Consider the following 25,589-nt stretch of genomic DNA (forward strand, 5'->3'; position numbering starts at 1 on the left):
CGCTTCACGCTCCATCCGTTTTGGCCTGTGCTTCTTCGGTGCAACTTCGTCGTGTATTCAAGGTAAGCGACTATTTTCAGTGTTGATGTAACGTAAACCTTTCTGTGCCCATGTCCCCGTTGCTAGTTTAGCACCATTTGCTGAAAAAATTACCGTGGCGTAGTTGCTACGTTGAGACTAGCGTTAGCCGTGGTCATTCTGTGGTTGCCATGTACATCTAACTAGTTTAAAGTCACATGAAACAACCAATGTCTGAAGACTTTAAGCATCAAGTTCAATCCAGTTGTTGAATGTTTGAATATTTGAGAGAGAATGTTTGAGAGTTGTTTATTTTTTAAATAGTTTAATGCAATAAAGATGTAAAAGTGCTTGAAATGTGTAATATTGTCACAGTCACCTCTAGTCAAATGTCTTCCTTTGTTCTGTTTTCCAGCCACTGATCTATTTCCATGGTTTCTGTCATTTAGTTCATCTGCATCACCTGTGTTTAGTTAATCACCACCACCATCATCTGTTCCACCTGTGTTCTGTTAATCAGTGTTCATCTGTGTTAGTATTTAGTTCCTTCAGTTCAGTCAGTCTTTGGCCGTTCCGCTTTGTAGTCTTGTTTAGTGTGTTTACATCCTGGCTGTACCTTTTTGGAGTGACTTTATTAGTAAAACGTTTGAATTGGAACTTTGGACTCCTCCACTTCTTTTTCTGCCTGCACCACACCGTGACAGATAAAATGTAAAACAACGTTTTATTTTCTGAAATAAGGCATACTGGCATAGTAACCCAAGTTAGGTTATTTTTGACCCAACTCCTGGGTTAAAAAGGGACCAACTAATTTCTGGGTTATTTCAACCCAGATGTTGGGGTTGTTCTTTTGACCCAACATTTGGGCCAGAAGTTGGGTCAAAAAGAATAACCTAACTTTTCCTGGGTTGAAATAAATTGGTCCCTTTTTAACCCAGGGCTTTGTAGTGTGCAGGATTATCTGTTGTTACCATGGCGACCTGTCAATCAGGCTAGAGTGACTCGTACCCGCGGCACTGTGTAAATTTAACCAGCGCTATTGAAAAAGCGTATTAACAGTTGGCTGTTCAGTTTCTCTGGTGAGTACATTTAGTTTTAAGCCTGTTGTTCTCTAGACAAAGTTATCAGCCCTGTTAAAATGACATCTGCGAATTACAGATCCACCTAGCTAAGCAAGCTAGCTAGCTCCATACACGGCCGTTAGCTCCGCTGTCTCGTCCAAATATGGTCACGTCTAGTGCCGCTGATTGCAAATAAATCAACATGGTGGCGTCCTATCGGCCAAACTCGAGGCTTCAAAACGGCGGTCCACAAACCAACGGGTGATGTCACGATGACTACGTCCAGCAACAGCCTTCTCTATAATCACATCCTCTGAGACTGATGAGAGCTGATTTTATTAAGTAGTGTTACAGTAATCCTATAATAACTCTATAGTAAGTGTATATAATTTGCACACACAGACCTTGCCATTTCAACCCCTCCTGGGCCTCATGCCTTCTCTACTGTGTACAGACTTCAGTGAATCAGCCATCTGGACACCAAACACTGTGGGAGTTAATGGATCTGCTGGGTTACATAAGACAGGCAGGGCCTCAGCTTTCATTATTCACCAAGCAGTCCACTCCACACCATTAGATTATTTACACACTCTTATAGGGTTACGTTGTGTTGCAGGACAAACTAAAAACATTAACTAATGGCTGCCTGTTGAGCACGGAGAAGACAGCAGCTACAACAGATAAGGAAATAAAGAAAGTAGAGACCCTTACATAGAACCATGATGTCCTGGTTTCAGATCCAGCCTGGGACCTTTGATGTGGGTCACCTGTCCCCCTGCAGACTATACAATGACCTGAGTGACAGCAGGATGGTGGAACAAATGATACACTTCCATGTTAACAATATTTTTGTTACTGAAAAGTGTCAAACCAGCAATGTAATGTAAGTGTGTGTATTAAAAGCCTGATATGTCTTCTTCCACAGAACTCGAAAAAACTATTGAAACACTCAGTGAGCCACACTGTTGCACTGGGTGACACGCTCCTTTATCACCATGAACACACACCCACACACACACACACACACACACACACACCCCCCCACACACACACACCCCCCCTACACCCTATGATTTCCGTGATGTGGAAAACACGGACGGCATTGCAAAATTTGATGAAAAAAATGGCATTAACTGTAAAATGCAGAATATTTTGGAATCTGCCAAAATGTGGATTTTTTAAAACAATATCTGATCAAGTTTTGTAAACAAAGAGGAGCGTTGCCCACGTAGGGCTGTGCGATATGACGATATATATGGTTTGACGATAGAAAAACTTTGTAGCAGCAAGTAACCACAGTTTGCCAACCCACAACCTAGCAAACATTAGTTACATTACTTGCTATGTTGTTGTTCACTCTATATATCTCATGGTATTTGTCGTGGTGTTGGATTTCTCCCGAATCGCTCACCCACTTTTATGATGCAGAGAAGAATCTTGATGTTAGTGTTGGAAATTAACTCAGTAACAGTAACTCATGATATTTTATTGAATTTACAAAAAAGATTCTATACCGAGATTATACACACATATATATATTAGTTATTGGGATGATTGGGATTGTCATATGGCACAGCCTTATGCCCATGTGAGAGTAGCTTTCAGCAGGCTCACTTATTAGAAATTGTCAGGAGGCAAGTTATAACCTATTTAATAGGGGACAAAGAATGCAACAATACATTCATTGTGAATCGTTCCCTATTAAATAATATTATAGTTGTGCTTATAATAAATAAAATAACATTTGAATATTTCCATATGCATATTTGCAAAAATCAAATTGCATTGCAAAAATTACATTTTGTATATTTTCCTGTTGAATTTTTGAAATTGTATTAATCCACCACATTCTCCATTCATAATCCAACACTGTTTCTGATGAAAAAATGTGTTACAATTGTAAAACAGAATTCAGAAAAATTAAAACGGAAAACATGGAATTTGGGAACAATAAAAAGGATTTGATGGGGCCCCACTAACGTATGGCACAGTATAAGTTTGTTGGCAGACTGGTAGTGTTGTCCTACAACCTCCCTGTCTGTGTCTCTGCCTTTTCTCTGGTTACCTCCTCCCATGGGAATGAGGAGGGATTCCCCCTCCCCACCAGCTGCTGTGCTCGGAGAGAGAAAACACACCAGCAGGTTTCAGACAGACACAGAAACGTCCAGACATCACACTATATACTGTAAACTAAAGCATGAAAAAAGAGTTAGCATGCTGCAGCCTCATTTCCCCTCCACTGGAAGGAATAACTGACTTCGGGTCCCTGTTAATGCAAGAATGCTTGAAGATTCCCGCCACTCAGAGCTACAAGAGAGGAGCTTCATTCTATAATTACACAAACCATGGCATTCATTAGCTGACACTAACAACTAGTCCAGTATTTATCAGTTCATGAAAGACTCCTTCCAGTTTCCCCATGAATATCTTTTAAAAGGAAAAAGATCCATCTGGCATTTTATTTTCGGAGACATTTAAACGGGCTCGACGGCTGGCAACATGTTGGCTGACAGAAAGTGTGGAGCAATCAGAAAGCCAACGGATTGAGGACTTGAGAAGACAGACAAAGCAGAAGTGAAGACTGAGAGAACGCGCAGCCCACATCCGTAGCACAGAGGAAATAAAACACGGGGGGGTGAACACACACACTCACACACTGAACATCCATGCACACAGTCTCATTTAATGAAACAGAACAGATGTAAACAACTGACAAGAGAGTGTTACAGCCATATGCTGTGTTAAAACTACGCACGCACACGCACACGCACGCACAGATGAAATCAAGGCTCGCTCAACCCGACCATTAACAGACAGTACAGTGTAGTTTTGTGGTTTCTAGCAACTTAGTCAGTGAGCTTTTCAGCAGGACTTAAAACCAGGTCATTTGTTTAAAGGGGTTTTAACTCTTTACAGAGGTGGGTAGAGGAGCCAAAAACACAAGTACTGTTATTTTGCAAAAACAAGTACTCAAGTATAAGTAAAAGTGGTCATCAAAATAACTACTTGAGTAAGAGTACAAAAGTACATACTAAAAAAAATTACTTGAGTAGCAAGTAACTTAAGAAATAAAAAAAGCTCCCCCCAAGTCTTTTATTTGATGTAGATGTGACTAGAATTACTTCAAATGGTCTTCCTCAGGTAAAGAAGTGAACCTACATTTGTACTTCTCCTGATTAGATAACCTGACACGTTTACGCCATGACAATATTTCCAGTGTGTATCCATCTATTCGGATTAGAAAATATTGCATTAATCTTATAGTCCGTACTCCAATAAGTAAAAAATAAATTATTTTCTTGTTGTCTCCGACATTAAATTAGGCAAACAAATCAAATTAGGAGATAATTCTGTGATGTTACATCATTTTTTCCCTGTTAAATACAGGTGTGTTCACTTACCAGAGGAAGATCAGTCACATCCACTTGAAGTAAGAGTAGTTTGTCTTTTCTGTGTGTGCATAATCTGGACTGTGTTCATCAGGCTACCCCAACAAGCATGACTAGTTATACAGACTGCTCGTACACTGTTAGCTTGAATATTAACAATAAGGCAGAAAGCAGGAGGAGTTTTTAAGTACGATATACTGTGTGAGGCTATTTATTATTAAACATGTTAGCATTGACACTCTGTCAGCTCAGTGTCAGCACGGTGTAGCCTACTGACTTCACAACGGAAACCCGCTGCACCAACACGGTCTCATCCCGGGGCGTCAGATACCAACGCTTTGAGGAAGCCTGACAAAGCGTCGATATCGGGCGTCGGGATGAGACGAAGCAGCGCTAAAATTTCTAAATCTAAATCTAAATATTAGCTGCTAAAGCTATTTGAAAGCCATACTACCATGCTGTAGCTTCAGCCATTATTCTGCTCTAACAGAGTCCTGTGGATGCCTGACTGCGGTAAATAAATAAATAAGTAGCAAAGTAGCGGGATGAATGCATCCATTTTTTGTGTCGCATGGCGCAAAGTCATTTTGCATCTTCTGCATTGAGAATGTTAACAAGCTCACAATGACCGTGTTAATAAGTTGATGTTTAGCAGCTACAATCAGTTACTATATTGGAGTTGTTGTATTCATTAAGTGATGGACATGAATGTCTGAATCAAATCATCTTGAACAATCTATCCAATATATGTTAATTAAGACACAAAACCACAAATGCCAACCTCATAATAATCAAGAGGAAAAGTCCGGAGGATATCTGGAGGCCCTGGATATCGCTACCAAAGTTCACTCAAACTCCCATGGCAAATACAAACTGTCAAGAAAAGTTAAAGTCAACCGTCCCTGATGCAGCCCATTGGCAGCCCCACTGAGGAGGTAAGGGGAGATTTGACAGGAAGCGTTTTCTGCACTGGGCTAATTTAGTCTAAAAACAGCATCAATTCATAACAACCACCATCACTAACATCCACCCAAACTTTATTAAGTCACAAAGAGGGAGGGAGGAGGACATAGCATTTATTAGCTATTTGCTAGCATCAGATGCAGGTGCTCTAGTAATGAGTTTCTGGGACGGCAGCCCTGTCCCCTGGCAGCTATTGTAGGAGTTGTCAGAGCTGTTAGAGCTGCCAAAGGTTTATATCTTTTAACTTTTATGCCAAGGACTGGTTCACAGGATGAACCCAGTGTAACTGTAGTGAAGCCAAGCTACCCACAGCTACAAAGTTCAGAGGCACCTTTAACATGGCATAGAAATACCCCCCCCCACCACCACACACACACACCTCCTTTCCTCATTCATTATTTCACTAAGTCAGCTGCTGGCTTCTCAGTTGTGGTATGGAGTGTGTGTGTCCCCTCCTGCTCCCAACAACAAGCCTCGTCTCTCACATCCCCAGAGGTCATATGAGACTGGAGGTCACTTTATTACCCGTGTGTCCACGCAACGTTTCCACTGTTTCTGCCTGCTACGGAACAAACTAAAATTGCACTTACATGAGCATTTTTAATAAAAGGAAGAACTCAATATCTTGTTTATTCTTGAGAGGGATCAGTCCTTTAATATTGACTACCTGATCCCTTTCATTTTCTACGTCGCTCACTTAGCGTTAGGTAGGTCCAAAATTGGAAAAGCAATAGGACTCACTCACAGTGCTCTGTGGTTTCGGTGTTTTAATAGAGAGCAAATGCATTTTTATAGCTGACAAGCACATCATCTGAAGCATTCTGAGGCCTTAACAAATGCGGGCACGCATGTCAAGCATTATTTGCTGGATTGGAACCTGCACCTCTCTAAACGGGTCTCCACGATCAGCAGCAGCTGGATGAACCGCCTGAATTTGCAGCCAACATGCCATTAAAGCGCTCATTAATCATTTCCACTGCAGGCTCATCGCTTTCCACTTAGAAGAGGACAAAGCACAGAAAAATGCTAAATATTGAATTGTAGGTCAACATTTGCTGCTTCCAGCTTCTCAGACGATGCTTTTCCCTGTCATATATAATGACCGGCTTTAGGTTTTGGACTGTTGGATGGATAAAACAAGCAAGTTCACGTTGGGCTTTGGAAAACTACAAAGGGCATTTTTCACTGTCTTCGTCTATAGACAATTAATTGAAAGATTTATCTGCACAAACAGTCCTTTTCAGACCCCATATACAGCTGACTTGAATAAAAACAGACTACCTCTGCTCTTATTAAATATCACATGGGTCTCTGTCTGAAATGCTCCCTAACTTTAGATGATCGGCAGAATAATCAGTCAGTTTCTGCCCTTCGTCACTGAGTGAGATCTAATGAGGCATCCTGAGACCAACGCACCTCCAACACAGAAATGCTTTGAAAGCTGGGAACAGGTCTTGATCAGAAAGCTTTCTTACAGATTGTTGTATAAGGACAAACAAAGACATGAGCATCCTCCTTGCACATTAACCGAATTAATATGAAGTCATGAAACAATTAGCAACTTCACAAAGATATTGAATTAGTGCATGTAGATCGGACAAAAAAAAATAAAAAAATAAAAAAAATCACTGTCCCATACTTATGCATTCATTTATGGCATGAAAGTGATGGGCTTTAAAGATGCAGAATAGTGGCACCAAACATCTCTTCTCTGACAGCTTCAGTCCAGTAACACAAATATCATCATTTCAAACCCCATACATACAGTAAAACCTAATTATAAGAGCATTTGCCTGAGGGTGGGCTGTGTATCTGTGCAACAACACACAGACGTGTGGGTCCACAAGGTGCACACAACATACAATGGCTGGGCTTTGTTCTCTTCAAGCGCTCTGAGCTACCGGGAAACACTCTGGGGGAGGCAAGCCAAGTCGTCTTTGTGTGTGTTGGCGAGTGTGTGTGTGTGAACCTTTGACCTTCCTGAGGGGAAGAAGGGGGGCCGACGTTATCATAAACACCGCCGGGCTTCCACAGCCCAGTCTTATCCCAGTTCACCCACCATTTTCATGTCTTTCTGTAACGACACAGCTTCACTAATATTCCGCTCACTCTGGATAAGCTGAGCTGTGTCTTTGTGCAAATGCCTTAGTTTAAATAAATAACAATAAATGGAGAATAAATTCTGCACATCGGACATTAGGCTGACTGGTTGGTTTCGATTCATCGATTAAATCGATTAATAAAATGCTGCGACACAAATTCTTTGCATCGATGCTTCATTTAATCCATGTAACTATACAGCACAGTGTTTCGCAGGGACATTTATTACTGTCGCACATCGTGCTTACGATGTGAACACGACGTGATTATGATGGCGCTGTTTGCAAAGTGGAGGAAGAGAGAGAAAACAGGGACAAAGAAGAAAGTGTCCAAAGTCTGGGATTACTTCAAGTTAAAGAAAACAACAACTCTGTAATGTTACCGTCAGCCCACCGTAAAACGAAACTTGTGTCGCCTCGGCAACAGCACGACGGCGCCTGATCAGAAAGCAGCCGGTGTTCTGCCAGCGGACCACAGACAAGGTAACAGCAACTTTAGCATTTAGCTGAAATCCTGATTGATTGTTGAGTTGAAGGCTAGCAAAAGTAAGCTGCAGTCCTCAGCTGAAAATGCACATGTGCGTTTGTTGTTCTCCTTTTTGGGCCGTATGTCGGAACCTCACAGTCAGGAGTTAGCTGGGTGTCGGGGAGCTGCACCTTTTAACTCCCCTGCAGCTCTCTCTGTAGCTCAGACAATCCCTGCTACCTGCGTGTGCTCGTTTCCCGTTTCACGTGTGTTTTCTTGACAAAACGTGGTTTGGAGACCTGATGTGTTTGTAAAGCAGCTGTCTGGTTGTTGGTCTGATGTTTGCTGTATGACACACTATGAATTTCTGAAAGGACTAATAACTATCTATCACCTATAAAGCACAGCTGATCCCGTTACCGCCGCCGCCAAGCAAAAGTACTTCTTAAACGACGCATCGATGAATCGTTGAAATAATCTATCGAAGCTTCGGATACTAAAATCATCGTTCTTGTTAGCTGACACCGATTGTTACTCTCAGTGTAATTATATAGGATTCATTCAATTAAAATTGCCATAACAGTTACCACGCTACCTGTCCAGCATCAACACTAGAAAACAGCAAAAACAAGTGACTGCTGGAAAAAGTGCAACATTTAGCGGCTGTAGAGCTTTTCCCCTCAGGATTTAGTGGAAACCAAGATAAAGCTAGAGTAAAAAGGGAGGGAATACTGGACTTTTACACTAGTCAGCTAAGAAAGAATTGAACCGGACGCTCATTGTACTCTTTATTTACTGGATGTGCGATTTGCTGTTAGCAAACAACAGTGAATTATTAGAGTCAAAGGAATTAGGAGTGGGCGATATAGATCAAATACGAAATTGCAGTATACTGTGTGTACTTTAATATTGATATAGATCATTTAGTTCACACACACATGATGATGTTAGTGCAAATATCATGCAGCAGTCCTGCTCCCTGATTGGTCCCACAGAGACATGATCAACACAGAGACATTAAAGAGATATCTACCATGGATAACTGATGTAGCTGACTACAACTCAATTTGCTGACTTGAGGACAAGACTCAAATAATCTGCAACAATTTTGATGATCAATTAATCTTCCAAACGAAAACACAACACATTCCCTTGTTACAGCCTCTCAAACATGAGAAACTGCTGCTTTTCTCTCTTATGCCATAGTAAACTGAATATCTTTGGGTTTTTGTGGGACAAAGCAACACATTGAAAGATGTCACATTGGGCTTTAGGAAACTGTTACAGACATTTTTAAGTTACTGCTGATGAAAGATTTCCAGCTGCAGTTTCATATTAAAAGCTTTCCACTGACAAACTAGTCTCTTACTGTGAAGAACTTGAAATGTGTTTAGCGGAGTTAGCAATAAAGAGGGTAAAAAAGGTCAAATGTACTGGTACAGGTTCAAATATGAACAGTACACAACCATAGAAGCTCCTCATTAAACCTTTATGGCAGTCTGGCTGCTATGTTCCCAGAGGATGCCATGTACCAAACACCAGACATCCATGGTTTCAAGAAAAAGTCATTTCTGTTTGATAATTTAGGTCCAGGAGAAGAAAGATCACACAAAAGGCAACAATTTCATTATCAAATATCAAACTGAATCCAGTTTTCCAAATATTTGATCATGATCCTCAAGGAAAGTGTAAGGAGCTTACTCTGTGCTGCATCAGATACTTCCCTCCTTCACTTTACATGAGCATTAGTTCAGATCTATGGCGAGACCATACCTGACAACCATGATGACAGTTTGGTGAATCAGCAAGGACTGTCACTGAGTCAGCTTAACTACCTGGTATCTCAGTGAAACTGAGAGCACCTGATCTCACAAGTACTCCACATTACTACAGAGACGGCATAGGTGAGACTAAATGTCTACAATTGGGTCTGTAGAAGAGCACAACCCTAGAGTTAGACTGAATAACAAATGAGTCACCACGAGCCGGTGTGAATGACTGTTCTGTCAACAGCTTGTTCAATGTGAAGGCAAGGCCAACTAAAGTGATGAACACATCCCATTTGATTTGTTTAATATTTCTTGACATCCCTCTAGAATTTATCAGAAGTCCTGAAGTCTAAAAGTCTCCCGCAGAATGTGCCATGTCCAGAGAAAAGCCTGAGTCACTGTAACTGGTTGTTAATGCAGCTCTTCCTTACAGCAGATCAGCTGTACCTGACATGACATGGAAATCAATACTAGTGCCAATGCAAGAGTTTCAGTATCAATACCAAAACTATACTTTATATTCCTCAAAGCAAGGTATCGATAAACAGAATTTTCAAAAGCTGCCGTTACACTGACACGGTTTCTTCAAGCCGATTGATCATTCTGATTAGAGATTGATTAGAGAACTGTTATATGGACACTAAATAAAGTGATCCGATAAGACGCATGTTAACATATTCCAAAGCATTTAATCTGTTTTTTTACATGCACACAGTGAAGCGTCTAATCCATCCATACCGATACCGGATTTCTGCCCAGTTATCGTGACAAGGGGGCTAATCTATTAAATTCAATTCTGCATGTACTAGGCAATGAGTCAGCAGTGCGCTGGTAGACCCGAACATTTTGCTAGCAGAGCTAGCAGAGCAGAGCAAAGTTAGGAAGCGATGTTTCAGTCTAGCAATACCCAAAGCCCAGGTACTGGTATCAGTATTGGGATTTAAAATGTTGGATCAGTGCATCACTAACGGAAATATAAAAGTAGAAAATGAGAGACTATTATGTTTCAGCAGGTGGTATTCAGGCAGACGGCTAAAATTATGTGAGGCCAGAAGAGAATACTGGCAACAATAACAGTACGGCATTGCTGTCCAAAGTTACAATAATTTTTACTTTTTTCCTGTCCTCTGCAATGGAATTTACACAAGGAGCAAACATGGGCGATCTGGATAACAACAAGCTGATCACCCACAATAACATGATGAGAGCTTGAAATCCTCCCGAGACATTACAAGGAAAGTTGACATACAGCAGGTAGTCAGCACAGAACTTTGAGGGATACCTGGCCACCACCTCACAGGTGTGGCATATCAAGATGCTGATCAGACAGCATGGATATTGCACAGGTGTGGCTTAGGCTGGCCACAATAAAAGGCCACTCAAAAATGTGCGGTTCCATCACACAGCACAATGCCACAGATGTTGCAAATTTTGAGGGAGCGTGCAATTGGCATGCTTACTGCAGGAATGTCCAGCAGAGCTGTTGAATTGAAGTGAATTGAATGTTCATTTCTCTACCATAAGCCGTCTCCAAAGGCATATCAGAGAATTTGGCGGTACATCCAACCGGCCTCACAACCGCAGACCACGTGTAACCACACCAGCCCAGGACCCCCACATCCAGCATCTTCACCTCCAAGATCGTCTGAGACCAGCCACCTGGACAGCTGCTGCAACAATTGGTTTGCATAACCAAAGACTTTCTGCACAAACTGTCAGGAACCGTCTCAGGGAAGCTCATCTGCATGCTCGACGTCCTCATTGGGGTCTCGACCTGACTGCAACTTCGCACAGCCATTGAAGAGGAGTGGACCAGAGGGGTCCGGACCCCCCTGAACCCCCCTAATACAGTGAAACTGCACATTTTGGAGTGGCCTTTTATTGTGGCCAGCCTAAGGCACACCTGTGCAATAGCCATGCCGTCTGATCAGCATCTTGATATGCCACACCTGTGAGGTGGAGGGATTATTTCGGCAAAGGAGAAGTGACTCACTAACACAGATTTGTGAACAATATTTAAGAGAAATGGGCCTTTTGTGTACATAGAGAAAGTCTTAGATCTTTGAGTTCAGCTCATGATGAATGGAGGCAAAAACAAAAGTGTAGCGTTGATAATTTTTTTAACAGTGTGTATAATCAGCACAATGCCGCTTCAAACCCAACTCTGAGAACCACATTTTCATTGACCTGACGAGCTGGATTATTCATTTATCCAAGAACCTGCACCTGGATAAACGCATCTTAATCAAGTGGCATTAATGAAGGTATGGAATGTATTCATCACTTCCAAAGCCACTGGGGTGGAGCTGCCCCAGCGGCAGGTGCCTGCGAGTTTGTTAAGTGTGTTCAAGGCCTCCTCATCCCACAGGGCCCAGAGCTGGGTTGTTATGAGCAGATGGTCATAATTACCAAAGCACAAAAGCAGCAGCAGAGGATAAGGAGTGTTGCTTTAAGTCACTGCGAAGCCAGATTGATTTCAGCAACCTGGATGGGGTAATCCTCTTTTCAACAAGGCGAGGCCACTGTAGTTCCCCTTAATCCACAGTGTCATCCACACCTACCTCGCTTTTAGGTTTTACTCTCTGTTGTTATAGCCTTCTACAATGTCCCTTGCACCTTAGCTCAATGTGATGAAGTGACACACATTCAGAGAGGGTCCAGGAGGCTGGTTAGTAGAAGGTTGCCATGTTGTTACACAACAGGCCCATCAGTCAAAATAGAAAGTGGGCTACTAAAAACCACCTAAGGCTGTGTGCCAAAACAGGAAAATCTATGAACCTAGGGAATGAAGCTCTAAACTTAAACGACTCAACGGCAAGCTTCTCAAGGACTGGCAATGTAGGTCTTCAGTCAGAAGAGGAACTGTCATGTCTGACATTGTTTTCTTCCTTTTTCCTTTTAAGTTCAGGGAACAACACCTCAAGCTTCTTTTAGAAGGCTGGAGCTTCACACGGCTTTGCTTAAAGAGAGCAGTAAATATACCCCACACAATAAGTCTCCACTTTGATATAGTCCACTAAACAGGGACTATTCAAAAGAAATATAAAACTCTGGTGCACACCGCACGCTAACGGCAACACTGGAGCACACAGGAACTCAACTAACGTCAGCAATAGGCCAGTTTTAACAAGTCTTATTAGTCACAGCATTTTGGTGAAGGAACGTGATAGATAAGCCGAATTAAGAGGTAGGTCCTAATGATATTAAAGACGTCTTAACTCGTACTTTTCAAGGCATACAGTTCTGACAGTCAGCAGGACCAAAAACTGCGGGGATGTTTGACGGAGCCTGGTGAAACGTGTCGGAGTTGAGGAAAGAGGTGCCCTGCCCGTTAGAAGAAAGAAGCAGGTGGCGATAAAACAAAAGGCGCCTGTCTTGATAACAGCTAGCTCGCTCGTCCTGCTTTGGAAGTTAGGGGAAACAGTGAAAAGCAAACCGACCTGCATGTGTAATGTCGGACAGGTCGTAGTTCCTGGCGCTCCGGGGGAACTCCTTCAGTTTTCGGTTGGACAAGTTCAGAGCCCCGCTAGCGGCAGCCTCCTCGAGCGCCTTCTCCACGCTCCGGCTGGCCGCTACTGTGGCCGGCAGCTGGGCTCCATCCCCAGCAGCCATCAAACTTACAGATCTATCCCCTCTTTTACTTTGTTTGAGGCGTCCGCTCCACTTTCATGCCCAGTAGATTGTTATAAACTCCAGAAGTGAGCGCCCGCGCCTTGTAAACTTCTTTAAAAGTATTAAATCCGAGAATCAAAAATCTGATGGCGATGTGAGTTGTGATTGCGTCTCTCACACAACGGGAGCTATCGTTTCCACTACTAAAGAGAGCGGTACAAGCTGTCAATCTTTCAGGAAGTTGCATCAAGCTGTCAAATTTCGCAACAGAATAACAGGAAGACTATGTGTTCCCATCAAAATAAAAGAACAATAAATCATCTGTTTTGTTCACACTATTCTGCAACATTTGCGACTAGAGCTCTGTGGGTCATAAGGCAGGAAGAGCAGGTGAAAAAATATTTTACTGTAACATTAAAGGAGCATACACAACTGTTAATGTTGCATATTTCAACCCAATAGCTAAAAATCATCTTTACAGTGGACACACATTTTATAATGAGTTCCCATGTTTCGTGCCAAGCTTAAGATGCAGGTAAGAAGATGGGGTTGTTTTGAATATTCTGTCTTAATGATGTAATAAAAATGAGCGAGCCATTTTGTTAAGTCAGTGTTTGTCTTTTTTAGTATTTTGGGTGATTTTCAGCAACATCCAGGACCTGTGCTTTGGCAGCCTACTCAAATCTTATCTTATCTTCCAATGACCTAAGAATCTGTATACTTTTACAGTTTAAAATGTACACATTTGAAGCTCATTGCAATATTTTTGAATGCAGTATTTCCCACCAGGATCCACAATTTCACAACCAGACTGTCATTCTCAGCTGCGTGAGGAGGCAAATAAAGGAGCATTTTCATGCTGGCAATTAAAATGGTAACACTTTACTGTATGTAATCTGGTACTAATTATAGTGACAGAGTTCTGACAGTTATTTTAGTTTGACTCAAGTAGTTAATTTTCACAGTAAGAACTCCTTGATAAAATTCTGTTAAATTCAAAGAAAATATAACTGCTAAAATAAAATTTGAATACATATTTTTTTTTAAATCATAGAAACTTTTTAGGGGTTGTGACAGCTTTCAACCATGGCATCCATATTTGTAAAAACCTGTCTATGGCCCTGAAATTGTCCGAACTTATGGCAGTCTTTACCACTGCTTTGGAAAATGGTTAAATACACTAAAGGTAAGGTATTGCTGAGCTGCAGAGTATCTTCTGAGTCTGACAGAAGGATTAAAGCAACTAGTTAGCTTTTTGTGTGTGTGTGAGAGAGAGAGAGAGAGAGAGAGAGAAAAATTTCCGCATGGTGGTGAAACAGTGGATAAGACACATGCCTTTGGCGTAAGAGACCTGGGTTCAATTCCTTAACACCTAGTTTTTCCAGAGGTGTGCAACCTCTGACATGTATGGCAGTTGTAAGTCTCTTTGGATAAAAGCATCAGATAAATGAAATGATATTTATATATTGTATTTCAATAAATACATAGTGAGCCTCCCAGAATTTCTTTACTTTCTCCTCCAAGCATTGAATGTCGCTTTATTCAAACTTTATTTTGATAGTTACAACCGGAAGTTGAGCGAAAGCGTTTCTCTCTCTGCCCGCTTTTACGGGGCGGTTTCGGAAGGGCGCAGCCTGCACGAGGGGGCTTGGAGGAATGGGCGTGGTAACAATGCGAGTATTTTGGGCTGACACCGTGGGGGCGGGGTCTCTGCTTGCATATTGAATGTAGCTTGAATTTCATTACAAACAATGTTACGTTCATGGTAATATGCACCAATCAGAGTCAGAGAAGTAGCCTACAGACACTTTTTGGGACATAATTAACATTAACCAATCATAAAGCTGTGTGCACGTGGTCCAATTATCATCGTTTATCATGAATGGATGCTCATGTCATGTTAAAGGAATTTATTTAGTTGTTGATCTTTATTCTTAATTATAGTAAAAAAAATACAAGATCAAATTACCCAAAATGAAATATGGGGAGTCTAGGCCCTATGTTTTTGTGTCTGAATACACACACGTGTCTGAACATCCATGCAAGTGCCAATGCAGTGTCAGCAAGACTGCGGGGCCCCCACTCTCCTCCCGTGAGGTTCACAGCCCTTATTCTTATTCTTCATATTCATTCTTTCAGGAACAGATGACCTCCTACACACACACACACACACACACACTCACTCACTCACTCACTCACTCACACACACACACACACACACACACACACACACACACTTCTGCATCTATTAGCATTGTCCCCTCCTCTCCATCCTTCCCTGTAACTCTTGTGTCCTCCCTCCCTCCCTCTCCAGTGTCTCATTGGACCATCTGTCAAAGTGCTGTCAGACTAGTCCTCCAGCTGCGACCAGGGCTAGTGTGAGTGTGTGTGTGTGTGTGTGTGTGTGTCGGGGGGTAACTTTCACTAGATGCACTTTTAAAATCCATTAACAGTCACTGGTTAACTCATTCTGCCCACTCTATTTCTATGAGATTATATTGAAAGCATTAAACCTCCCCCACACATGGGGATGTTGTGATATTGCTTTGCTGGTCTGCTGTTTTGAGTTGTCTTTTTTTTTTGTCTCAAGAACCTATTAAAGAGGAGGTATTATGCTTTTTGGCTTTATTGAGTTATATGTCTTTTTTGTGCTTGTAATTGGTTTGCAAAGTGAAAAATGTCCCGCTCAAAGGGAGTTCCCATCTCCCACAGAAAGCTCTGCTCTGAACTGCCTGAAAACAGCTCGTTTGTAGTCCAGCAGAGCTCGGTTAAAACTTTATGGATGAAAGATACATTTGTTATAGATTAATAACTCACCACTCTGAAACTCTTGCTTCAATTCAGTAAAAGTGCTTTGAGTGGTTGAAAAGACTAGAAAGACGCAATATAAATATGGGACATTTACATTTGTGTTGCTAAGCTGGTCGGCAACATGTACAGCTGAACCGAAGCGTGTTTACCGTGTTTTTTTTTTTTGTATTATTCTTTACACTTGTTAAAGCACTTACTTACTAACTTGTTTTTGAAAAGTGCTCTACAAATAATAATAATTATTATTATTATTTACCGGCTTCTCATTGACCCGCCCTTCTCTGCTTCTGATTGGCTAGTAGTCCTGAACTTATTAACTCCCAACAAAGGTCATTTAGAGAAAAGATGTATCACTCCATAGGTAAAACGAAGCATTCAACACAAGGTGCAAAGAGGAGCTGCAGCAATGTGCAGTATGACAAAAAATATGGTGTTTTTGGAAAATTAAACCATGTAAACCTGTTCTGGTACAACCCCTAAATAAGATTTTGAACCTGAAAATGAGCAGAATACCACTTCTTTAAGTGGACTATGGAGTAATATGGGGCAACTAAATGAAATGCTAAATAATAATAATAAATAATAGTTATTATCGCTAAGACAAATCGTTTACTGAAGAAAACAAATTTTCCGCAAAGGGCATGGGCAGTGACTCTGCTGTTCTGACTTCAGTGTGGAATCCTTCCACCACTGTGAGGCCAGGAAAGAGTCTTGGGGTCCTCATATTAGTCAGGCGCTGCCTCACCTGCAGCACAGTGGCCAGGCCAGAGTGTGGTGTTTGGCCGTGGCTTGTAGGCCTTCAGCGCCCTGTAGGCCAGCACCCTGTTGAACTGAATGTGTACAGCAGGAATCTACATGAGCAGGTCACTGCTGCCGTGTTTACTGAACAGTTAATCATCCAGTGTCACACCCTGGCAGTCACCGTCAGCACCACCACAGTACTGCCAGTGTTGAAGGACAAGTCTCTTCACAGGCATCCTTTCCACCGAAGGAACAGTTTGCATGTTCAGATTTTAAACGAGCTGCTTGGTTGAACTGCTGATTTAAAAGACACTCTCTGCAAAATGTTTCATCTTTTAAATTGTTCTGATGGCATAGGTTTTGTAGAAAAATGAGACAATTCCATGAAATTTCTTGTGGTCTGCTGTGGTTTCTACCCATTCTTCTCTGTGCCCCTGACTCAGATCTGACCAGGGGTGGAGGTTGGAAGGTGTATAGACATTCATTGTAGCGGTCCTTATGGCAGTCGTGATATGCCACTCTTGTTGAAGTGGCATGTGTCGATATGTGTCGACATGTGCTGTTATACCACCTCATGGCACTTTTAGTGCAGTTCAGATGGCAGCTGACACATATGAGGTCATGAAAGCTAGTCAGAGGGAAAACTTTTTAAGCATGAATGATATATACTATCAGAGAAAGAAAATAATGTTTAATGTAACAGTTCAACATTGCGGGTAATGCACTTTTTTCCGAGAGTGAGATTAGTAAGATTGATATTAATCGAGTCGTACGTGGTTAGCCTAAAATAGCATAAAGACTGGAAGCAGGGGGAAACAGCTAGCCTGGCTCTGTCTAAAGTTCAACAATACTCCTACCAACAGCTCTAAAGCCCACTGATGGACACAGTCTTTAGTTTGATCTCTACACAAACGGAAAAGTACAAAGAACAATTTGTGATTTTCGGTGGAGTTCGGTGCTGGAACTATTTCTTGTAGAGATGCACCGATCGATCGGCTGTTGACTGGAATCTGACAGTTTTTTTGCTTGATCTGCCATGACAGGTGACCGGGGCCGATCAGTCTCTCATATCCGATTCCGTGTCGGTCAAATTTACAGGCTGTGCCTCAGCTCGCATTTGGTAACATCTGTAAGGCTAAAATAATGCCACGTTATACTGCAGTTTCTTTTCAATTGGATTTTATTTGTACAAAAAAGCACAGTTGACATGGTTAGCTTTTCGGAATCATGCATCTTTGGCAGCTTCAGTGACCTTACTTTCCCCTTGTGCATCATCTCATTTCAGAATCAGAATCAGAAGGAGCTGTTTGCTGAATATACTACTATTTACAGAAGATGTGCATTATTCTGGGTTTTGTTGTGCAGATGTATTGCAACGAAATATATAAATTGACGATATAAAAATATAGAACAACAAAGATTAACAAATAACAACAACTATGTGTAATAGCCAGGTTTGTGTATGAAATGAAATAGTGTTTACATGTGCAGAGACATTTGTATTATTTGCAAGGGGGGAGTGTCAGTGGGGGACCCGGGCCTTGTTGATTGGACTAGCTGCAGACGGGAAGAAACTGTTTTTGTGGCGAGAGGTTTTGGTCCTGATGGACCGCAGCCCCCTGCCAGAGGGGAGAGTCTGAAACAGTTTGTGTCCGGGGTGGGAGGGGTCAGCTGCAATCTTTCCTGCTCGCCTCAGAGTCCTCTAGGAGTACAGCCTGCCCTTGTCCCTGGGAGTGGCAGCAGCGTACCAGATGGTAATGGAGGAGGTGAGGATGGACTCAATGATGGCGGTGTAGAAGTGCACCATCATTGTCTTTGGCTGAACTTCTTCAGCTGCCGCAGGAAGTACATCCTCTGCTGGGCCTTCTTGGTGAGGGAGGTGATGTTCAGCTCCCACTTGAGGTCCTGGGAGATGATGGTGCCCAGGAAGCGGAAGTAGTCCACAGTGGTGACGGGGGAGTCACACAGGATGATGGGGGAGGGTGGGGCTGGGTTCTTTCTGAAGTCCACAACCATCTCCACTGTCTTCAGAGCGTTGAGCTCCAGACTGTTCTGGCTGCACCAGGTCACCAGATGGTTGATCTCCTGAGATGAGCCCAGTGAGGGTTTTAATACAAAACACACAAGAAGAGACAAGAGGTCAGGAGATGGGCTGAAACACACACCCTTTCACACACATGCATCCTCGTCCTGTCTCTGAGAGCGACTCAACATGAGCTGACGACAAGAGAAGCAGCAACACAACCTAAAGCCTCCTGCTAATGAGTGTGAATATTCATGCTGTTCATTGACCCACATGCTTTTGGAATGATGTCATTAGGCTACACTATGACCAATGAATAGAGCTGAACAGCCATGTAGGATGGTATTCATATTTACTTGTAATAGAAAGATAGATTTGTTCCCTGTCAGTGTTCTGTCAGTGAAAATAGCTTCCTACCTCAGATGTTATTCAATTACATCATGTATTTATTAGAGAACCGGTGCCCCTGCTTGTTCCTGAGGTCGCACACAGTGACCCAGTAATCTAATCCAGTTGAACAGCTCTGGAGTCTTTTCCCACCAAACTCCTTTTTCCCCCCTGTTTTATTTTTGTTTCTACTTGAGTCCCAGCAGCCGGCGTGACATCACAGTTTCTCACGCTCTTTGTCCATCCCTTCTTCCTCTGAGCTCTCCTGCTCTTCCTCTCCCATCCTCTTGTTTTTGTCCAAGTGGGTTGTAGAGGCGCTGTTGGTTTCCTGTTGCTTCTGCGTCCTGCACGTGTGTTATTGATGGTTGAATGATTTAGACCAATGCAGGAGTGTGTCTAAAGGGTGGCAGAGGTCAAGCCTGAAATGTTGTCTGCCACCCTGAAATTCTGACATTTGACTTGCTGATCGTCATGTGCCGTTATCTCAAATTTCTGTTCACCATGCTCAGCAAAAAGAAGAGCAAAAAAGGCCCCCACCACTCAAGATGTGTTTTGCTTAGGACTCCTTCATTTGAACATCACTGTGCAGAATGATGGATTTTCACATTCGTCCAGTAAAAGAGGACCTGCAGGTTTCAGGTTCGGAGCCAATCATCGCCCAGCGAGCACACACACTGAGAATGGACTTTTCAGTGAAGACATCTTGTGTGTTTTGAAATGAGCAGTATTTGCATAGAGTCTGGATTGTTCAATGAGTCAGAGGGGGTACACACAGAAAAATAAAAGGTGCTATGTTCAACTCCTCCCAGCATGCCAGTGTGTGTGTGTGTGTGTGTGTGTGTGTGTGTGTGTGTGTGTGTGTGAATCATTGAGGAAGTAAAATAACATTTCATCAGTCTACACAACAAAGCACAACTTTAGTTAGTCATAAATTTATGCTTGATGTTTATTGTTGCTATTTATTTTAACTGTGTTGGATGTTTTTTTAATTTGTTCTCATTATAATAGCACATGTTTGGGTTCTGGACTGTTGGTCAGACAGAACAACACATTTTAAGATGTCAACTTGGGATTTGGGAAATTGTGATGGGCATTTTTCAGTGTTTTGGGATGTTTTATAGACCAAATGAACAGTGAGGAGTTACTCAACAGATTAATCAGTTCAGCAGAGGGAAACAGCCCGGCACTATCAAGAGTCTACAGTCACGCTGTACCTCAGCACCGCTGTGTCACACTGACATTGTTAACATGCTGATCTTTTGCAGGTAATAATAAGAAACTCTATTTATTGAGTGCATATCAAAACAAAGTACTTCACAGAGAGACAAATGAGTGAATACCAAGATGATTAAAACATGAGGGGCAAAAACAATAAAGAGGAAATTAAAAACCAATGAAATGAACAGGCAGCTCAGATAAAATCTGGATGCTTTCTAATGAAAGTACATTTTTAGAAGAGATTTCTAACTCAGACAGCTTTTTCATGTTGTCAGGTCGTTCCAGAGCCGTGGGACCCTGATGGTTTTCAGCCTGGACTCAGGAAGAGACAGAAGACCCCTGCCTGAAGATCTCAAAAGGTTCATAAAACTACTAAAATATTGACTGGAAGAGCCTTAGAATAATCAGTAATCTTAAAATCAATCTGAACAGACCAGAAAGAGGCTGAAACAGGTGTGATGTGATTGTGCCTCTTGGTTCTGGTTTAAAGCCTGTAGCTCCTGAGTCCTGCACACACTGTGCAGTTTCTGCACTTTATGTTTCTGGTTGTTTAGAATTACAACACAGCTTAATTTGATGTGGTTGGTTGGCACAAACAATTTCACTGGTAGGGCAAACCGGATGTATGAGGTTGCCCCGGTGTGGAGTTTGCATGTTCTCCCCGTGTCTTCATGGGTTCTCTCAGGGTTCTCCGGACAAAGTTAATTAGTGACTATAAATTGTCCTTAGGTGTAAGTGTGAGTGGTTGTTTGTCTATATGTGGGCCTGCGACGGACTGGCGACCTGTCCAGGGTGTACCCTTCTTTTGCCCGATGTCAGCTGGGATTGGCTACCAATCCCTGTACGCGGGATAAACGGTTGACAATGGATGTCTCCTTCTTCTTTGCCAATCCCAGCTGACATCGGGCAAAAGAAGGGTACACCCTGGACAGGTCGCCAGTCCGTCGCAGGCCCACATATAGACAAACAACCACTCACACTTACACCTAAGGACAATTTATAGTCACTAATTAACTTTGTCCGGAGAACCCTGAGAGAACCCATGCAGACACGGGGAGAATATGCAAACTCCACACCGGGGCAACCTCATACATCCGGTTTGCCCTACCAGTGAAATTGTTTGTGCCAACCAACCACATCAAATTAAGCTGTGTTGTAATTCTAAACAACCAGAAACAAGAGTTCAAGAGTTCTATTTCCAGTTTAATTCAGCTTCCAATACCAGCGGGTGTCTCATTTCTGCCATGGGTGTGTCACATGTGCTTCCTGGTTCAGTGTCACAGGTGGTGTTCTCTCCTAAATGTAACTTTCAACCAATGGCCAACATCCTGTGAAGTTGTCTCTGACCTGGCAGGGAGGGAGTGACCTACAGGATGAAAAGATGTGGAGGAACTCACAGAGGTGGACACTTGCGACAGATGAAGGGATGGTGAAGGACACACGGAGAAAGAGACCTCAAAACTTTCAAACGGGCCTTTAAAAGCTCAGTGACAGAGGCAGGAGAGACGGGGGGGGGGGGTATTGACAGGAAGAGAGGGCGAGGAGAATGATCGTGCGAGGTAGAGGTCAGGGGAGACAGTGAGTGAATAACTGCTGAAAGGGAAGTATGCCTGGGAATGAATGGCATGAGATTTAGACATGACCAGCCCACCACCAGCTGTGCATGTTGTCCCAGACACACACACACACACACTCGGAATGTCTCATCAAGTCCGCGACACACACCCCTTGACTGGAGCCTGTTACACATTAACACTGCAGTAAAACAGGATGAAAAGGAGACTGAAAGCTCTCTGGTTTCAAACTCTTTACAGTCACTGCTCCGATACCACGCCAAACTATACCTTCCAGTATCATCTTAAGGCAACTAAACACTTTCACAAACCACTCATGTGGACTAAAATTAAATATATAGTCACTTATGCCTGAGTTTAAGTGTAAAACTGTGAAATAAAAAGTTTTTTTAACTTCTATTCTATTCATTTTCATCATCTACAGATGAAAACAAGAAAAGTAAAGTAATTAGTGTGATGAGTTTGAATCCAGAGACAGTAGCTAAAAATAAACCTAAACTCAAGGTCCACTTGCTGGTATTTTAAAGCTTTCATCTGAATCTCAGCCTTCATTTCTTCCAGCATAGTGAGATCCAGTTAAAAGCTCCAGAAAAAGCTTTTCTGATGTGATCTAGAATAGAAAACAAAAAAGGAACATAAAAAAGGTAAACCAATTCGTGATTTTCTCTTAAAGGGGCTTAGTGTGGAGGGAAACAATTTGAGTGTTGAAATAAGTGATAAAAACCACAGGGAAAGGATTGGGGCATGGGTTGGAAGAGGTTGGAAGTGAAGGGGCTCTTTCCTCAAATATTGCATTGAAGGGGCAGCTCTTCATACCTTGGATTTTACAGTATGTCAAAATAGTCCAGTGAAAAGTGTGGACTAATAATATATCACATCTATAATCTATAGTATGTCTCCAGATATTCCAGCTGAACATTAGAAAAATGTAGGACCTTAAACCCTAAATCCAAGTTGAGCACAAGTACGTGTCCTGTTAACAGCACCATTTCACCACTGCTCTGTTAGGTCTGTGGGGAGCTCATGCTGCCAAGCAGCCATTGTTTTACAAAAAGAATATCTATAACACATGAACAGAAAGATGATCAGAAATCTCTGAGATTACTTCTGTTCAGGGTTTTACGGAATATTGTTGCAAAGCTCGGGGGAAGGGTGTCTATGAAGATTCTCAGTCATCCAGGTCATAGTTATCCAACGAAGGTTAAAATCAAGGGCAACTTAACTTGGTTGAAGATACTGGAAGACGTTTCGTCCCTCATCCAAAAGGACTTCTTCAGTTCTGACTGACTGGCAGGGAAACTCAGCTATTTAACCTCAGTGGGGTCGTTGGCCCGGGTCATCGATACCGCTGGTTCGTTAGTGTTCCTTGTTGCTGTGACGACAGTCGTTACAGTCGTTAAGCCTACCTTGAAAGAGGTGTCAAGGAGGCCATCTACACCCGGGTCGAGAAGCCGTCATTGAACAGAGGAGGGGGTCTACGCCACCACTTATCCCCCACTTACAATGCTGTCCTTTCATCACTTCCCAGGAAACTCAACAAACGTAACCTATTGGCCTCAGGTGAAGATACCAACGATGGTCGTTCAGTCTTGGCCACAGGTAGTCTCAACGACTGTAACGACTGTCGTCACAGCAACAAGGAACACTAACGAACCAGCGGTATCGATGACCCGGGCCAACGACCCCACTGAGGTTAAATAGCTGAGTTTCCCTGCCAGTCAGTCAGAACTGAAGAAGTCCTTTTGGATGAGGGACGAAACGTCTTCCAGTATCTTCAACCAAGTCCAGTTGCCCTTGATTTTAACCTTCGTTGGATACTTGGGGGAAGGGATTTGGAAAGTGGGAAACAGCAAAGATCTGTCAGATTAGAATACCTGATGGGATGCTCAGATATTTATTGCTTTTTTGGTACAGAATCTCTGGGGCAGTGGATTGCTAAAAGTGCTTTGTTTTTGTTCTGTGGTCTAATGAAAAACATGAATAATTTAAGAGATAATGTATATGGTATTTGAATGTGTGTGTGTCTGGCCTGTTTCATACAAAGCACTTTGTGTAAACCAATAATGAGTTGGGGTAAAATCAAATAATAAGTTGAAATGTTTTGATTTTACCCCAACTCATTGTTGGCGTCATATTTTCCAACCATATTTGTTTAACACGCTTATCCCAAATGATTCAAGCTACTTCTTTGTTTGCTGCTCATAGTAAGTCTCTCACATAAATAATAGATATGACCAGATAATGGGGTTGTGGTTGGTATAAACTATGCTGGTCCCAGTTATAGGTTGGAAAAGAAATACCACTGATTTTGATATGATGGCTCCAAAAGCAATATCAGCATCATTATAGTTCCATAATAACAATTATAATAACAATGAAAATGAATGATCCTTGTGATAGTGGAGTGTTTTAACTTCAAATAGACAAAGGAAGTGCTGAATTTGCATTAGAGTATTCCAATGGTTTAGCTTTGCACCTCCATGAAGCTGGGGGACGTGTGAGAAAAATCAACATCCCTGCAGGGAGGTGAGGAACAGGGACAAACAACTTCAGCTTGGGGCCGTGGAGTTTAGTCCAGCCCTGCAACTCTGGAAATAGGAACTATTCCTTTTGATTATTTGCCTTTACAGTGTGAAATTCCTTTATCGCATTACAGTTTTGTTTGGGCACAAGAAATCTTTTGCATCTAGACATAATATTTATCACAATCTTTATGGTTATAGTATAGTGAAGTAGAGTTGATGGCTGTTCTGAGTGTATTGAAGACTGTGTGAAGAATAATGAGCATTCACTGTCCTCCTGTGGCCATGATAATAACTACATTACACTTATCCTGCTTAGCTCATTCAGGCCTTCAGGTCAGAGAATGGATGGATGAATCAGGACTCTGTAAAAATATTCAAGTTGCAGAAAAGACAAAGTCAAACAGTCAGGTACAGTGATGAAGGACAGGATAATGATTAAAAGACAGGCCACTTTGTAGGAATGAGGAACTCTGACGAGCAACATGGGCCCCCCCCAGGTGGATTGGGCTCCTCCCCCTCCTGTTTGCTCTCTACTGTGCACCTCAGCTAATTCATCATACCACCTGCGGGTGACTCACTGTGGGGTATCAGTGGACAACAGGAGGAGGAATATAGAGGCCTGGTGGGTGACTTTGTTGGCTGGTGCAGATTGAACCATCTGACGGAGAACAGGATGCTGTCCAAGTTGGTTAGCATCCTGAACAACGTCTCCCAACCTGTCCACCACATGCTGGTTGAGAAGAGGATCGTCTTCCACCAAAGACTCATACCCCCAAGGTGTTCCACCGAGCAGCACAGGAGATCATTCCTGCCGGTGGCCAACAAACTCTTTAACTCATCCCTGTCCTGTGGCAGTGTGGACATCAGTGGACAGGGAGGCTGCTGAGGTCTCACTGGACTTATTTACATTTTTTGTAACGTTTGGCGCAGTGC

General features: G+C 42.4%; 1 protein-coding gene across 2 annotated transcripts in view; it reads right to left on the minus strand.

Moving 5' to 3' along the window:
• Positions 1–13,599, minus strand: part of lrch4 (leucine-rich repeats and calponin homology (CH) domain containing 4) — a 62,255-nt gene extending 48,656 nt beyond the window's left edge. For both annotated transcript variants that reach the window (XM_046064142.1, XM_046064141.1), the window contains exon 1: positions 13,206–13,599. In XM_046064142.1, coding sequence (XP_045920098.1) covers positions 13,206–13,377 — 172 coding nt within the window. In that variant the 5' untranslated portion in view covers positions 13,378–13,599. The remainder of the gene's footprint in view (positions 1–13,205) is intronic.
• Positions 13,600–25,589: the final 11,990 nt, after the last annotated feature.

This window comes from Micropterus dolomieu, linkage group LG12 (assembly GCF_021292245.1).
Source record: "Micropterus dolomieu isolate WLL.071019.BEF.003 ecotype Adirondacks linkage group LG12, ASM2129224v1, whole genome shotgun sequence".
NCBI classification, from domain to species: Eukaryota; Metazoa; Chordata; class Actinopteri; order Centrarchiformes; family Centrarchidae; genus Micropterus; species Micropterus dolomieu.